Source organism: Calliopsis andreniformis, chromosome 12, assembly GCF_051401765.1.
Source record: "Calliopsis andreniformis isolate RMS-2024a chromosome 12, iyCalAndr_principal, whole genome shotgun sequence".
Lineage (NCBI taxonomy): Eukaryota > Metazoa > Arthropoda > Insecta > Hymenoptera > Andrenidae > Calliopsis > Calliopsis andreniformis.
Genome location: NC_135073.1, coordinates 18,332,817 through 18,348,439, shown reverse-complemented (window position 1 = coordinate 18,348,439; position 15,623 = coordinate 18,332,817). Strand labels below are relative to the sequence as shown.

At 44.2% G+C, this 15,623-nt stretch overlaps 1 protein-coding gene across 3 annotated transcripts in view; it reads right to left on the bottom strand.

Annotated features, from left to right (window-relative positions):
- Gfrl (Glial cell line-derived neurotrophic family receptor-like) overlaps positions 1 to 15,623 on the bottom strand; it is a 187,394-nt gene that overhangs the window by 88,918 nt on the left and 82,853 nt on the right. For all 3 annotated transcript variants that reach the window (XM_076388836.1, XM_076388834.1, XM_076388835.1), the window contains exons 3-4: positions 11,436 to 11,606; positions 7,564 to 7,708 (exon numbers count right to left, since the gene is read on the bottom strand). In XM_076388836.1, coding sequence (XP_076244951.1) covers positions 7,564 to 7,708; positions 11,436 to 11,606 — 316 coding nt within the window. The remainder of the gene's footprint in view (positions 1 to 7,563; positions 7,709 to 11,435; positions 11,607 to 15,623) is intronic.

Below are 15,623 nucleotides of genomic sequence, written 5' to 3'. Positions count from 1 at the left end.
TTGCGAGAAATTTTAGTCAGTCGACGCCTCGAGCTGGATCGTTCGAGCAAAACGACGAGGGGTGAGAGAGGCTCGATGTCAAGACGATTTCGTTTCCAACCCTCCGCCATTTCCAAGTGGGATCACCGAACACTGATCGCCGATTGTTTCAATCGGCTTTAGCCACTACCGCTTCCCGGCTTCCACCCTCCGTCTCCAATTCTTTCAACCTCTTCTTATCCCTCCCACTCTAACTCGATACAACTCGACTTGACTTCTGTTCGAGGAAGATACTGTCCGACGGCTTTCCAGCTACTGGGAGCGCGAGAAAAGACAGACGTTGAAATTTTCATACGCTTTCGATACGAAATTTGTCACCGTGAGAAGACTATTGGTCATGATGTTTTAGAAAATTTTTGACAATGCTGTAGTTTAATACATCTAATAAATATAGCAATCAGATAGTTTAGTGGCTGTTTCGATGAACATCCATGCTTTCATATCTCTAAGAAGATATCTAGACATGCAATTCCAATGTAGATCTGTATCGACTCACTTTTATAAGTTCAGCCTCAAAATTGGAGATTCGATTTACATTTCCACGGAAGACTTTTATCCTATTCTCCTTGTACGCCTGCCAACGTTTTAGTTGCACTTATCTCTTGACACCGATACATATTTACATCCGGTTGACGTCAAAGAGTAGACCGTGAGAAATAGCGAAACCAAAAATCGAATGGTAAGAGCTTGGCTTCTCGAAGAAATTACTTTGATCTAAGGGCTTCTTTTCTCTGGAGGTTCTCTTGGTTATCAAGCTGAGCGAAGGAGAAACTCGCCAACAATTTCACAGCGATTCGACTACCGGAACGATAGAGATGGTTTGATCATTGAGTCACCAATCCTAGGGGTTCAGGTGGAGAGGTGCATTGTCATTTCCGGCAAAGTTGGAACTCGTTAACTGTTCATCGACTACTTTGATTTCTGTCCGCTTTTACCCTCTTCTCTTTAACCTTCCTTCTTCTCTCATTCCTTTTTCTGTTCTTAGGAATAACTTGTAACCATTTCTCTTTAAAGGGGAAATTGAAAATTCTAAAATTAAGGGCACTTTTACTTTCAACTTTTCTTCAGTCGTTGCATATCGACGCGTATGTAAATTCGCACGTATATCGATTACAGATCATTATGTATTCCGTAGGTAGAAAAATTCTGTTGGCATTTTCTATAAACTTCGACCCTCGATTTTTTAGCCATCTGGTGTAATCTGTTCGTGACTGTTACCAATCCTCACAGTCTGAGCCTGAATGTTCGCGAATGCTACTTTAACAGTTTCGTGCGGTGCTTTAGAGAAAACAGGAAACAGCAGAGTATGCTAATGGTCTCTTGGCCTACAAAAATAATTGTTCCGTCGAATTGGCAGCGAATGCAAACACTTTCTGCGAAACTTTTATGGAGGACTGTATAAATACGATTGGCTCGTTGCGTCTCGCGGCCGGAAGAACGTCGAGGAGATAAGTGCACCGACAACGATGGGAACAATTCGCAAGTGGCGATAGCGTGACGAGTCAAATGGAGATATGGAAACGTTTGGAATTCATATTTCATTACATCACCGTATAATTCCGTCTGGGGCTCGAACGCTGTAATTCCGATACACCATTCGCAGTGCATCCATTTCTTTCTTTTCCTCCTGCCATTGAAATCTGTCGTTTCGGCCCAGAAATACGATTAAACGTCGCGAAAACCCTATGGAAAATTTAATACGTGCTCGTTATTAATACGGTTTATCGAGCTCGCTGAAACTTCCTCTGTTTATTTTCCGCTCGGCGCGTCCGAATGAAGTGTCGAAAGAATCGGCGACATTTGTCACGCGTGTGCGATCGTTTCGAGTGTTCAGGGATAACTCGATATCGGAGCACCGGACCCGGTCGATGGAATCCATTCGTTTTCAAGCGTCAACTCCTTCGTCAGGGACCGACAGTATCGTTGACACGTCCGTAATTATCTTCGCTTCTCCCGTCCCTTGGGAAGTTCGTGGCGGTGCTAATTAACGTACTACACAGATCAGCCATTTCACCGCGTGAATATTTTCGATGCGCCGCATCGTGTCACGGTATTTCTGTTTGCTAATGGTGTTTTTCACCTCCGTCCTCGCGAATCGAACCTCTTTCCTTTCGGTCGACAGCGCCAACGAGTGCCCCCGCCTCGTGCAAAATTTCATTTAGAAAAACGCTTGTACCGCCGTTTAATTACATTCGTCGCTGGCATTTTTGGACGGAAATTGATTTCCCCCACCCGTTTCCGCTTTCATTACTCCGCGTCAGGATCTCCTCGACGCTCTCCTTCATTCCGCGAGTTCGAAATTCCGCGAAAGTTTCCCACTGCGGAAGCTACATATTGACATCCAGTTTTTCGAAACGATCGTCATCGCTGGGAGCAAGGAATTCCTACGCGCGAAACGAAAGTTTGCCAGACGTAGCTGCTTTCTTGTCTTTCCTCTATCTTCGGATCGATAACGAAGAAGTTTGCTCTTCTTCGACTATGATTATAATTAAGTGTCAGTGAACTGAGTTGCGATGTGACGTCGACTTCCAACTTTCTTCGCACTTACTTGCACATTTTTAAATATTCAAATTTTCAAATTTTCAAATTTTCAAATTTTCAAACTTTCAAATTTTCAAATTTTCAAATTTTCAAATTTTCAAATTTTTAAATTTTTAAATTTTCGCATATTCACATTTTTACATTTTATATTACTAATTCCAATTTTTTCTTTATTTCATTATCCAGAATGTAATGTCTTCTTTTGGAGTTTAATAGAGGAAACGAAACTGTGACAAGACTAGTCAATAAAATACACATGTTTTGCTTAGATAAATTTGGTCGTTTTAAGATACTGAACTATGACGCAACAGAAGCTTGAGCACACGTTATAAACATGTCGCAAAGTTTGCAATTCCTCGTCACTTCCGTACGCGATCTTCCAAGTCTGGGCCACGTTTTCATTAGTGCGCGCTGGCAGTATCACCTCGGGCGTACCGAAGATAAGTGGTTATCTTTCGTTTCTCTTCCTTCGGACGGTGTTTCTCATGGAATCTCGCGGCTGGATCGCGCGGAAGGAGGTTTGTCTTCGTCAAGACGGACGAAAGGAGCGGAAAGTGGTAGCTTTTTAGAAAGCGCATTCTCCTGTCTGTCCTGGCTGTGGAAACGATCCACTCCGCGCCCTCGAGAAAAGATGGTGCAACGCCGCTTGAAAAATGAATATCTTCGGCCGACCGCGGGAAAAAACTCCCTCCCGCCCGCAGACTGCTTCCGTTCGCTCCTTTCTAATAAAACGTCATACGAGAATTTATTTACTCCCGTGTCCTTGGAACGCCGACCCCGTCTTTCGCGGAGCTTATCCATTTTACCGTCCGTGTATCGCGCCGTTTTCATTTCAAGCTCAGAGACGTTGAATAAGGAAATTGGACGCGAACGGATGCGAGCTATATTTCGTTACGTGCCAGACTCTTTATTGAAAGTAACGTATACCTACGTTACAAAAAATGACATCTCTGCGAGTCCAAATGCTTCGAGCATCTAGGAAATCTCGAAACCTATGTTACACAGGCCTCATTCTACTTCAGTTTTCTGTTCGTGGAAGAGAGCAGTCTCTCGTAAAACATCGTGGCCCGCGTACCATAATTCTCAGGGTGTCACTTTTAATCCGAGTTGAGATACCTTTGCCCTTTATTGCCCTGCCGTACGTGCTTTCAGAGAAGATCGAAAGGGACAAGAATTGCTTCAAAGCAAATGGTAGAAGCCGAAGGGGAGCTCCGTTCCTCTTTAAGGATACTTTGTGTCGCGTTTGCTATGCCGTTTGTACCTTTTAATGATGGCTGCAACGCGAAGAATAAGGTAATAATTAAAGGGCTTGGAAAATTAATAATTAAGTAATTAAATGTACAGCTCAGTTTTATCATTTTCACAGTTTTCCAGCTCCTTTACGCGACAACTATCGTTAACAGAAATTTTTAGCTGAATCTCGAAAGTGACGATTTAATTCTCCCGCAGGTCTTTGTAACCGCTGCTAAGGACTACTGTACGCCGCTGGCGCACACTTGTCGCCTTTAACGAGTATTTTTGTCCCCTTTTCTTGCGGAACGCGGCAAGTCTACTTCTAGCGGGCGTAACGAGCCGCTGCCTTTATGGCACGCATTAATTAAATTAACGGGATCATTAATTGTGGCCACGCGCGGTTCTTTGGCCCTTCGCATCCCGTACCTTCACAAATTCTGGAAAACATTGTAGGACTTTGCCGTTTTACGGCGAGCATAGAAAGAAACTGTGGAAGCTTGCACGTTGTCTTTGCTCGTGCTGCAATGAACACAACCAGAAATCCTAATAGAAAGTGTATAATCGCGAAAGTAAAAAATTCACCACGCTGCTGTCTTATAAACTCATCAATCTTATCGAACTCTGCTAGCAGATTGTCCTGCATCATAGACTATTCTATGTTATCTGCCTCCTCGGTGACACCATGAAAGAATAACAGAAATTTACGTGTACTTCGCCCCTCCACTGTCACTCGTATCGACGTTTGCTTCGTTCCGACTCGTAATAACATTGAAATTCAATCCGACGTTCCGCTCAATAAAAGTAAACCTACCCAGAAACGTATCCCGATCATCGTCCTTCAGCCTTGTTCCAATTTTCTCTTAATCTGTGATCATGGACCCGGTAGAAACGACTAAAGTGGAGCAGATAACACGACGAGTTCCGTTCCGAATCTTTTGCAATAATACAGGAACTTCCCTGATCTTCGCGATACTATGAACCCCGAATCCACTGCGTTTAATCTTATTCAGTACAGTTCGTTGAAATTTAAATGAGACGTAAAGCTGAGGATAAATAAATATTTCAAAAAGGTTACTTCGAACTGGGCTAGATGGAGTTCTTGAAATCGACATTTCTCTGTCGCGACATTAACCGAGAACTTACATGCGAAATCGATGAGAAGATAAGATAAGTGCTCATATAAAATTCCTAGCAGTCGATTCAATTAGCTAAAATGAGAGCATTCCGATAAAGGTAGGTACATGTAATGTCTGATCAATATGAATTTCAACGTTTCTGCACGCTTTGCCTTTAACTTACCGTGGCTGTGTCAATAACGTGCCGCAGACTACATCTACTGCACTCAGAGACTCCGCATCCTAGCGACGCTACACAAATTCCTCAAAAGAAGCTTGCTCGTCCCCATGGAAGAACACCTTATCTCTTTGCTGCCGACATCAACGACTGGAATTCGCGACGCCAGGAAAGTAAATACGCTTTTCGTAGTTACCTTCCTTGTACTAAAGGCCTCGAGGAATAGCTTTGCTACCAATGAAAAATTTACTTCCTCCTTTTGAACGTAACTTAAACAAATTCGAACAGAAACTAGAGAACACTTCAATACCGCTCGTTGTAATTAAATTTCCCCAACTTCCTGATCGATTCCTTTGAAATCCTATCCTGAAGCATTTCCCATTTGCAGAGAATTCTGATTAATATATCCTGATTAATATAGCGAATAATGTATCTGCTTCATTCGAAATTTTTTCCGTGCTGCTTCCGTTTCCTGTACAAGCCGAATATTGGCTTCCATTTCACGTAGGAAGTCGTTCGGGGTGAAAACGAGCTCTCGCTTATTTAGAAGGCGGCGAAGAACGCGCGTCGGTTATGAACAGCGAAGAAAAACGTTTCCACGAAGAAATTACTTAGTCGTCGCATGTAACGATCATCTTACTCGTAGATCGATGCTTCACAGAATATACCTCGGTATGAGTATTTCCTTGTCATTCAGAATTTCACGTTCACTTTAGTGTCCCCTAACTACCACTGTTACTCTATGTACCGCATACATAAACAATGCTTAGATAAAAATGTAAATGGTCTACACAGTTAATCGCGGTAATCCTTTCAAGCTTTCTCAACAGACTGTGTCCTATTTTTCGCAGTGATACAGAGCAACGATGGGAGAAGCTTAAACATCTCCTGAAAACGTTTCAACGAGAGGTTATTACTTTTGCTTTTACGTACTCTTCGGCAAACGTCCGACTCGCCTTTTTTTATTATCTCGGCAAGTTTCGTAATGACAATAATCGTGTCATGCGACGCCAGTACGTCGAGGGATGAAAACGACAACGAAAATACGAGGCAATTACTCGGGAGGAAAGACCACGACGACGGGTGCTCGTAAACTTTCGACACGCGAGAAGCCTCCGCAATTAAAAGTGCGTCGTCGTGGCTAGTCCGCGCGCCTGCTCGTTAATGGCTTTACGACAAGATGCTCTGGGGTAACTGATGAAAAAAGGGGGAGAGAACTATCCTCGCGTGTTCTAAATCCTGAGAAACGCGTCCACGAAATCGTAAAGGTGTACCACGGGAATTGCCAGTCAGCGTTCCCTGCCTTGCCAGGGAAGACTGTCAACGAATAAATGACCATCCTAAAATTACGCGCTTCTCGGTCGACGAAAATAAAACAGGGATTAAAGTACGCCGCGTCGCTCGAATACCTCCAACTTTTCCGTCGGAAATTCAGTTACATCAACCCGATGGCGAAATTAAGCGGTAGACAATTTCGCGGAGAGCCGAGGCACCCGTGGCGCTCGCGTCTAGCATAAAATTGATTTCGAAATTACATAACGAGCTGCAGGGGGCCGCGAAAAGTTTTCTCTCACCTCGACGACCTTAACTCGCGGAGTTACGATATCAGAAAGCCTGTATCTCGGTTTAATGGGGGCGAGACAAAGTGGCCCGTGGAAATTCCTTCGCGGCCAGGTTGGATAACGCGAGGCGGCCCGGTATCGCGGGAAGAACTTTAAAATTACGTCAGACGAGCTCGCTGCCGCACTGTCGACGACGGAACTTCATTTCCCGTCGAGCCGAGGACTAACTTTCCGCGAGCGCCGCCTTCGAAACGCGCGACAGAAGCTAATGTCCGTTTCGACCGAATCGAAACCGATATCGAGGACTCGAATCGGCCAATTTCGAAGCGCTCCCGAGCGAGGCAGGACTTCATTGAAGCTCACGCGACCGATTAACGCAGCTAAAGGAACCCTCTTGCCTTTCTTTCGGATTCCAAACGAAAAGGTAGCCAGTGATGAGACGAGCTATGAGGGCGGACGTTAACTCGGTAAAAGAGCTCGCGTGGTCGACTGACATTGAAAAAAAGAAGTTACTGGTCTCTTTTGAGGCGTACGGTGAATGGGAAAGCTGCGCCGTGTCGCGTGCAGTCGTAAGAAACGAAATTCAACGCGGGGCAAAGAAATTTATTTCTTTGATTGACGCTCAAAAGGAACACTCCGCGCTTCTTTAGCCTGAATTATGAATACAGGGGGTGGCGGGGGAGGAGGCGTCCCGACGAAATATCACGGCCCGAGGGAAACGGTTTTTACGTGGGAAAAGGCGAACGTAAACGTTGACTTCTGAGTTTGTCGGTCGTCTTTGGTCAGAAAACCGTCGACTGTTCGGTTCGCGAGCTCGCGACTGCGCTCCCCGAAAAACAAAAACCGAGAGACCCGTAGAACAAGCTATGGTAATGATGGCAACGTTTTCACTCACCGACTCTCCAGCCTGCACTTGCCCTCCCGCGCTTTGCAGTTGCTTTTGAAGTCCTCGAATATCTGGCTGCATGGTTTGTCGCGTAAACAGACACTCAACGCATGATTGCAGGTCGGCAGCGCGTCGATAGGGAACGGATCCTTGTCTGGAAAAATGAACAAGCGGTTAATGCGATTTTCCCGACCACATTCGGTAGGAAAATATTCTGCTGGCTTCAAACAAGAGTTAAAAGGAGCAGGAATGGCTGGCTCTATTCAGAGGGTTGTGGGATTTTGAAAAATTAGCGGTGACTGAATGAAAGTTTGTTGCTTTTGCTACCGTATACCAACTTTCTTGTGTGTTTCCTTTTCCACGGAAAATAGGGCTGCTGAAATAAATTTTGATTTATCGTTAAGGAATGAGAAATTCACGGTGGTATCTGCATCCCTGGAAATACAGTGAAATATAATTGCCAGACTGGTAGAGCGAAGTTCGCGAAAAATAATGAAGAGACGCGTTCGCGAAGGGCCAATGAGATAAAAACAATATGAAGACGCCGGGACCGGCGTCGACGCGGAACAAAAAGAAAAACCAGAAAATAATAAAGGTATTCTCTGTTCAAAAGAAGAAAAGAAGGGGCGGGGAGGTGTGCTAACAGGCGAGGAAAAATTTTTCGCGGATAAAGGAGAGAGGATCGAGAAATTTCTCGTGAATAATTTCAAAGGCCACTCGCGAGTTCTCCGATAATAAAAACGATAACAATTAAACGGCGAACTAATTCATTGAAAAAGAAGGACGAAGGGAGAAAGGAAGCTGGAGGAAGCAAAGGGTGAAATGAAAAAGGAAATCGGACGATAGCCGCTTTGCTTTATTCCATAAATTAAGCAAGAAGAAAAATTATGGGCAAATACGCGCGCGAGAAATATATAAACAAAAGGGTCGATGGAGTAAGGATAATAGCGGAAGAGAAAGAGGATCTGTGTGGTGGTGGGAGTGAGGGGACGAGATAAAAAAAAGAATTTCTCTCGCGGAATCGACAGGCAGGAGGAAAGCCATTCTTTTAGCATCGATAAGACTGGAGACGAAAGGGAAGAGCAAGAGGATGGGGAAAAGGATCACGGCTGGAACAGCGGACGTGGGTGAAAAGAAGCGCATCGGGAATTATCCGTGAATCGTTCGAAAATGCTCAAAAGGCTCGGCGGCTCGGACGAGCGAGCCCTCGGGAAAATGAACAATGGAGATCGTAGGAGAAGCCGCAATGGTGCGGAGGTTATATAAGGGGCCGCAGTCAAAGATATCGCGATCCCTTTTGTTTCTTCCACGAGAGAGCCGCGTAGACCTAGTCCCGCCTTTCGTCGAAAGAAAATGCTCGGCTAAGTAGCAACTCGATCAAATTTTCTTGCGTTGTATCCGTCCTGGGAACAACCGCTGCCTCCTCCACACCTGCGATCGCTTTCCCGCGCGATTAACGCCATCAGACGCAACGACGATCAAAGAGAGTCTTAGAATGCCCAGAGTAGCACAGCTACGTTCCGACACTGCAGGACATTCATCTTCCACAGTTCCAAGGTACCAGATCATTTTCAAGTGGTCTCTAATACTGATTTTCTGCGAACGTGAATCTGTATGATGACCAGAAAACGTCAGAAGAAACGAGTCAAAGCGAATGGTTGCGAATCGAGAGTCACCATCCGTAATAAATGAAAACTTCTGAGAGGAGAATAGAAGCACCTTGGGCGGAGAAACAATTAAGGGAGAGGAAAATATGTCTCCGTCCAGAGATTCTGCCATTCGTGAAATCCAGTTTGCAATACAATTTCAGGGTAAAACAGTGAGCATTTGGTGGTCCTTGAATTAGAGTTTAAAAAGGATATCGAATACGTTTGCTAAAAGAGAGAGCAGGAGGAGAAAGAAATATTTGATGAAACCGAGTATAGGAACACGGGACATAGCAAACCCCAGAACTCAAAGAAGGAGACATAAATTCGACGGTAACGAGTCGACCAATTAGTAGAGTTCGGCCAGAAGCTTAATTACATTTATCCTGGTGTATAAGCCATAGGAATCGAGCAGAAAGATCATACGGCAGGGGAATGCGGATAATGAAAGCTCATCGCTGCAGCAGGTTCGAAAACCGGAGAAAGCTCCGGCACTTAATGAGATTAAATTCGCCGACGCGGTTCGAAAAAAGGAAACGAAGGAAAGGGAAAATTGACGGCGGGCCGGAGAAAGTGGAAGAAAAGGAAGAAAGGAAACGGAGAGGCCTGGTAGAGGCACGCGCGCTCCCTTTTCCCTGCTAAACGCGCAAAGACCTGTGTTCCCTCGCTTCCAGTCAGCAAGTCAGCGTCGAGGTCCACTGAAAGCCCTGCATTCCAGCTTACGCAACGCCGCCGCTTTCAACCCCTCCTGTATTCGGCGGCTTGCCATAAAAAGATCGGAAAAAGAAGGAGAAAATCGGTTCTATACTCTTCGCGTCGATGGGTCGCGACGCGGGCGTAATACGTTGCACGTACGACCATTCCTGTGCTTCACTTTAACCACTTCTGTTTTCGCGCGTGATGTTTTTTGCGAAAAGCGTTCGAGGTAAATTCGATAAACTATCGACGACGCTTATTCTCGCGACTGCCGGCTTTTAACACGAGAAAAGCTGAAAAATTCATATGGATTGTGACACTCCTAGTCTCTTCTAAATGACGCGAAAATTTTCAAATATTTTGCTCCGCAAACAAATGCTGCTGAAGCACGTTTCGAACTTTCCTAAATGCAATTCCATCTGTTTAGTTTTAGGGGAATAAAGATATATGTGTTTGTGCGCTAACGAGAGGCGGCTGTTTGGGGAAAATGCGTTTTCAGTCGGCCGAAACAGAAGATAGAGGGAAAACATTTGACCCGTGAAACATGGTCGTGAGAACTGTGTAAAAAGCAGAAATAAAAAATGTGTACACATATATTGTCGATTTCATTGTTCTATATTTTACTTGCTATTAAATACATATTTGTATTTTTTATTCAGCCACTATTCCCTCTCATCTCATGTAGTATTCAAATTTTCCATTTTTATAGCTTCTACTTTTAATTGATAGAAAGCAGCGCCAGAGGAAATAAATTGAAGCAATTTTATTATTCATTCAGCGAAGAGTAAACTATAGAAAGTTAACGCGTTTAAGAAGTGAAAAAGCAGAGAATCATCCTCGTTTAAACATTGAAGAAAGCACGATAAAAGGTATCGAGGTACACATTCAGCGACAAACGAGAGGCATTTCGATAATCTTCTTCACGGCGAAAGGGAGTTGTCTAGAATGCGAGGAACAAATATCGCGATCGATTCGATGAGCAAGGACGAGCAGATTTATCTCGAAGGTACTCGAACGAGGGGCTTTTCTTCTTTCACTTCGTGACTGGGTTGGGGCGCGCGTAATGCTCCGGCCAGAAGTTAAGGTTAAACAAGAAGCGAACGGCCGCAGAATTATTGGAAACGTCGCGAACGGAACGCGTGTTCGCGACTCGTTAAAAGTTTTCGAGGGATTGTTTCTGACCGGGAGCGTCGCGAACTTTCTCTCGATGGCTGAGCGGAATCCCTCGTTACAGACGCGACTGACGATTAAACGCTTGTTAGGGGATTAACGCGCGTCCGGTTCGATCCCTTTTTCACGGGGAACTAGATTGATCTTAATTGATTTTCCTTGTCGCTGACAGATGCAATTCGCGAGGAGGTACGACAAATTCTGGATTCACAAGAATCTGTAATTTCACGCCAGGCTGTACGGTGACTTACTCCTCGGTGGTAGGAAAAAGATTTTCTCGCGTAACGACATGGACACGGTTGTCGGAAGTTGCAACCACTTTGCAGAGCGCTCGAGAGGATAAAATAATTTTCTTAGTTCGAAACTTACCCTTCTTTAGGACGTAGATGCACGGGTGGTCGAAGAGAAAGTTCTGGAAACTGTTGCAATCCGGATCTACATGCGGCTCCCTGCACAGGCACGTGGGGCGGAAGAAAGGGAAAGCTTGGAGAGTGTGCAGAGCCGCTTGACACTTTGTCACTGTCACCGTCGAACAAGCCACTGGAACAGTTAAATTATTATTAAACAGGTTTGCCCGTTACTGACGATAAATATGCTTTCTTAGCGACGCCTCGCGTCGACTAATTTTCGCGAATCTCCACCATCCAAGTTCCTAACTATGCATAGAGTACTTGAACACATAATTCCATGTTACAAGTTTTGCCGACATTTGAATACACAGTTATCCTAGTATACAGGGAGAGAATAAAGGGAGGAAAGATATAGGGAGCTCTTGAGCTTACTTTCAAAATTATTTCAAATTGTTTCTCATCGAAGAAGAGGCACTTGCGTAACACAAGAGGAACTTCTCGATATCTCGTAACCTTCAAGAGAGGGATTACATTTCATGCAAAATAATTGCTCGAAGGCGCCTCGATGAACGTCAATAATGCCTACCAGTGAAGACCGCAAAATCCCATCGAGGAATTCGATGTAACAGGAACCGGAAGGCCCGACAGCGAGATTATCGCGCAAGAATGGAAAGCTCGCGTTACACCGCAGGGAGTAATGGGGAGTCCTATAGCTGGGAAACCAACGATAACACTCTAGGTGCCTCGATCGTTTCAACAACGTCGACTGAAGCTTCTCTAAGCGTACTTTGTTCTGACCGCATGACTGAATGTCGACGCAAACGCAATGCCTGCGATGTTTACATTTAGACTCTTCACAACGCAACAGAAACTTCTCAATGAGGAACATGTACTGCCAGGTTGAAGCAGAACAAAATAAATAAGGTCCTCGTAAAGTTAGTTTCCTTAGATTTTTCTACTCTGAAGTTTAATATTCTTCTAACAACTCAGCCTTATGGAAAATGAATTTTCCTCTTTATACACGTAGAAAATTCAATCTACCACAACTGGAGAGAGAGTCTATTGACTGATGCAGAATTTAATTGATCCAAGGAGTTCACTTTCTGGAACACTAAATATAACTTGGCCAGAAAACGGTCGGGAAGATGGCGGACGAGGAGTCGGTGCTCTATCTTAAATTAAACATTAACTTCTGCCTGCCAGAGTGTTTTACTTTTCGCTTTGTAGTCTGAACTCGTTCGTACGATCTTTTTCTCTTTCTTTCGACCCCGAGCGAAGCAGCGCGCCGCGCCGCGGCGCACCTTTATTTCTTTCTCCCGCGTCAGCCAGTACTCTTATTTCCTCGTCGACGGAGCATCGAAATTGGGTCGCAGCGATGTCCACGCTACGGTGGTTAACGTCGTTTTTATTGGTTCGTAAGAAAGCTACGAGAGAACCTCGATATCCTCTAACGTTTTTCAAAATTTCGAGGATCGAACGGAAGCAACGTCGTTATCGTTGAGAGCGGTGTTTAAGAGGCCCTTCGCGATAAAGAAGTATGTAGGTCGGACCGATACTTCTCTACGTGACAATTCCTTTTTGTTTCCCCGTAATGTACACTGATTTGTTATCGACGTAAATTGGGATTACCAAACGACAGAAGGACTCTCGCTAATACGGCGTCGCTGGCTTGAAAAGTGCAATTGAAACTTCAGTCGTCATTTTTCGATCTGACATTCGACGGCAACGACGACATCTGGATTCATTAGTTATACCCTGGCACCGGTGCTCCCGGTTATTACGAAACTTACGGTGTCTTGGAATAGTAATTAAGCCGCCCTCTCGTTCCCATTCTTTCTCCGAACGACGCTGTACTAATTAATCTGCGTACGGAGGAACCTCGACGAAACAGGAACGGAGAAAAAATGTGCAGTCAAATTTGTTCTAACGAGGGGATGTTTCAACTTTTAATACAATAATTCATCATGGGAATAATTACAACTGCTTTGGTCTTCAAAATGTTCGTTCCCGTGTAAAAATTATAAATTGTATGTAGATATACTGATCAGACTGTTGCACAACCAGGACATCCGAATTTGCAGATGCTCGAAAAAGCTCAACAGTTAAATTAAGATCAGGCACTGTTCCCAAGAAATCCATTTACGGCGAAACCTATTTTAGCGTTTGATATTTAAATCTAGCAATTTAATACCACTTTGGAAAGAAATGAGGTTATCCTCGAGACAATATTACTACAGATAAAAAGCCGATAGAATGTAAAAATGATGAGACGATATCCCGTCGCATGAGCAATGCGAGAATAAATCTACTTTGAACATTGTTTGCAGGAGTGGCATAATTAAAAGATTAGCCGATCAGCTCGTTCGGGGAAATGGGTCAGTAAAAACAACAGAACGAACCTTGTAAAACAGGTAACATGTTATTTCGCGGGATTAAATCGATACGAATGGAGGTCCTTTACTCGGCAGAACGTTGCAATACACGGTGTTGCACAAAACCCAGGATCTGGCAGCTGCAGTTGCAGCTGCACCGCCGCTGATATCGCTCCGTCTGTCGCGTTTAATGCTCTTGTGCCGTGCCTATGCGCCCTGGACCACGAACTCGCGTGGTCACTGCTAGATAGGGCCTTGCCCGAACGACGGAGAATCACGGAGAAAGCACGAGAGAGAAAGTCAGGAGGTCATATCTACACACGGTTGTAGAATAGTGCAGTGGCCATCTGCATTCTGCGAGCTGGACCACCGACTACTGTTCGAGACATCAGCTTATGCTTTGATTCTCTCCACACACGATACCTTTACCTGTATTTCAAGCCTGACCCAAATTTTCTGCACTACGAAAACTCCTCGAAAAGAAGTCTCGTCCTGAAAGAACGCCCCATACCTTTGATTCTGACAGGATCGCGTGGAATTTGCTGCGTCACAGCTGTAGAGAATATTCTACGTAAATGTCGTGTAAGCTGAAGATCTTCTTTCGACGACAAGAAAAATTATTTTAGTCATACTCAGCAATCTTTAGGACAGCGTTTGTTCTGAAAAGCCGGGTTTTTATATATTCTTTTCGTTACTTCCTTGTCTTGAAAAGAAATTCTTTAATGAGTAATTTTTGTGTAAGAATAATTCGTGAAGGGAAAGCCTCAAAGGTTCGAGCGTAAAAGATACCTATAGGTGATAACCCGGATATCTCAATTAGTAGAACAGTTATCGAGAAAAGCAATCTAGCAATCCGATTGGTCAATTTTTTTTCTTGCCAAATAATTGAGGAGAGAAACTGGCTACTGCGGTTCTTCGGTCTCATCTTTCAATCAAACGTTTTCTTCGCGGCCACTGGTGGATCATTAGTCTCGTTAAATGAATGTTCTTTCGTTCTGGGAAGAACGATGGCGTTGCAAGAAGCTCGCGATTTTCTACAGTTTCTATGTAACCGCGAGAGATCCGCAGCTGAAAAAGGAATTTTTCCCGCGGTAGTTTCATTAAAATAGTCGTATTATTTCGCAAATAACAACCTCAATTCTCGCGGAAATGTTCCAGTTTTTACAACAGATAACGACCCTATTATATCGAGATCACAGAGGGCAACTTTTTCACTAGACATTCGTACGTGGATCGCGAAACATTTCCCACAGCGCACAAACCGGAGATGTGAACACGATACATGCCCTTCGTATTCAGCCCCAAAGCTTTCATTCCTACGAAAATAGGAATTACATTTTTTGTTTTACCTCCCGTTAAAACGTAACAGAGAAACAGACATCCTATAGTCAGCCACGTTCTTTAGCCCCATTCTATCGTGAATACTCTCTGTGTCTATTACAAATGAGCCAATGGAAAACTTAAAACAGTGGGTCTACTTTCCTCCACTTAGAAACCAATCACGACCGTCCTTTATTGTGCCAATTTCGTTTGAAAGTCATTACAAAACAGGAGATCGAAATTCAGTGGAAGTAACAAACGGTATTTTCTGGCGACTAGCCTCAGGGATGAAACATAAATTAGAATCAGGACGTTGTCACGGAAATGGAGACGCGCGTGGTTATAGGTCTTGAAAATAAAGCGTTTGTAGTTGGCACGTTTCGAGAGATCGGCATTTAATCGCAGACGAATTTATCAATACCATCGCGAGATTCACGAGATTGTATCTATCGACAAAACGAATTGCTTTGCTGCTACTTTCATCTCGGCATATTCCAGCTAGCTAATTCATCGTT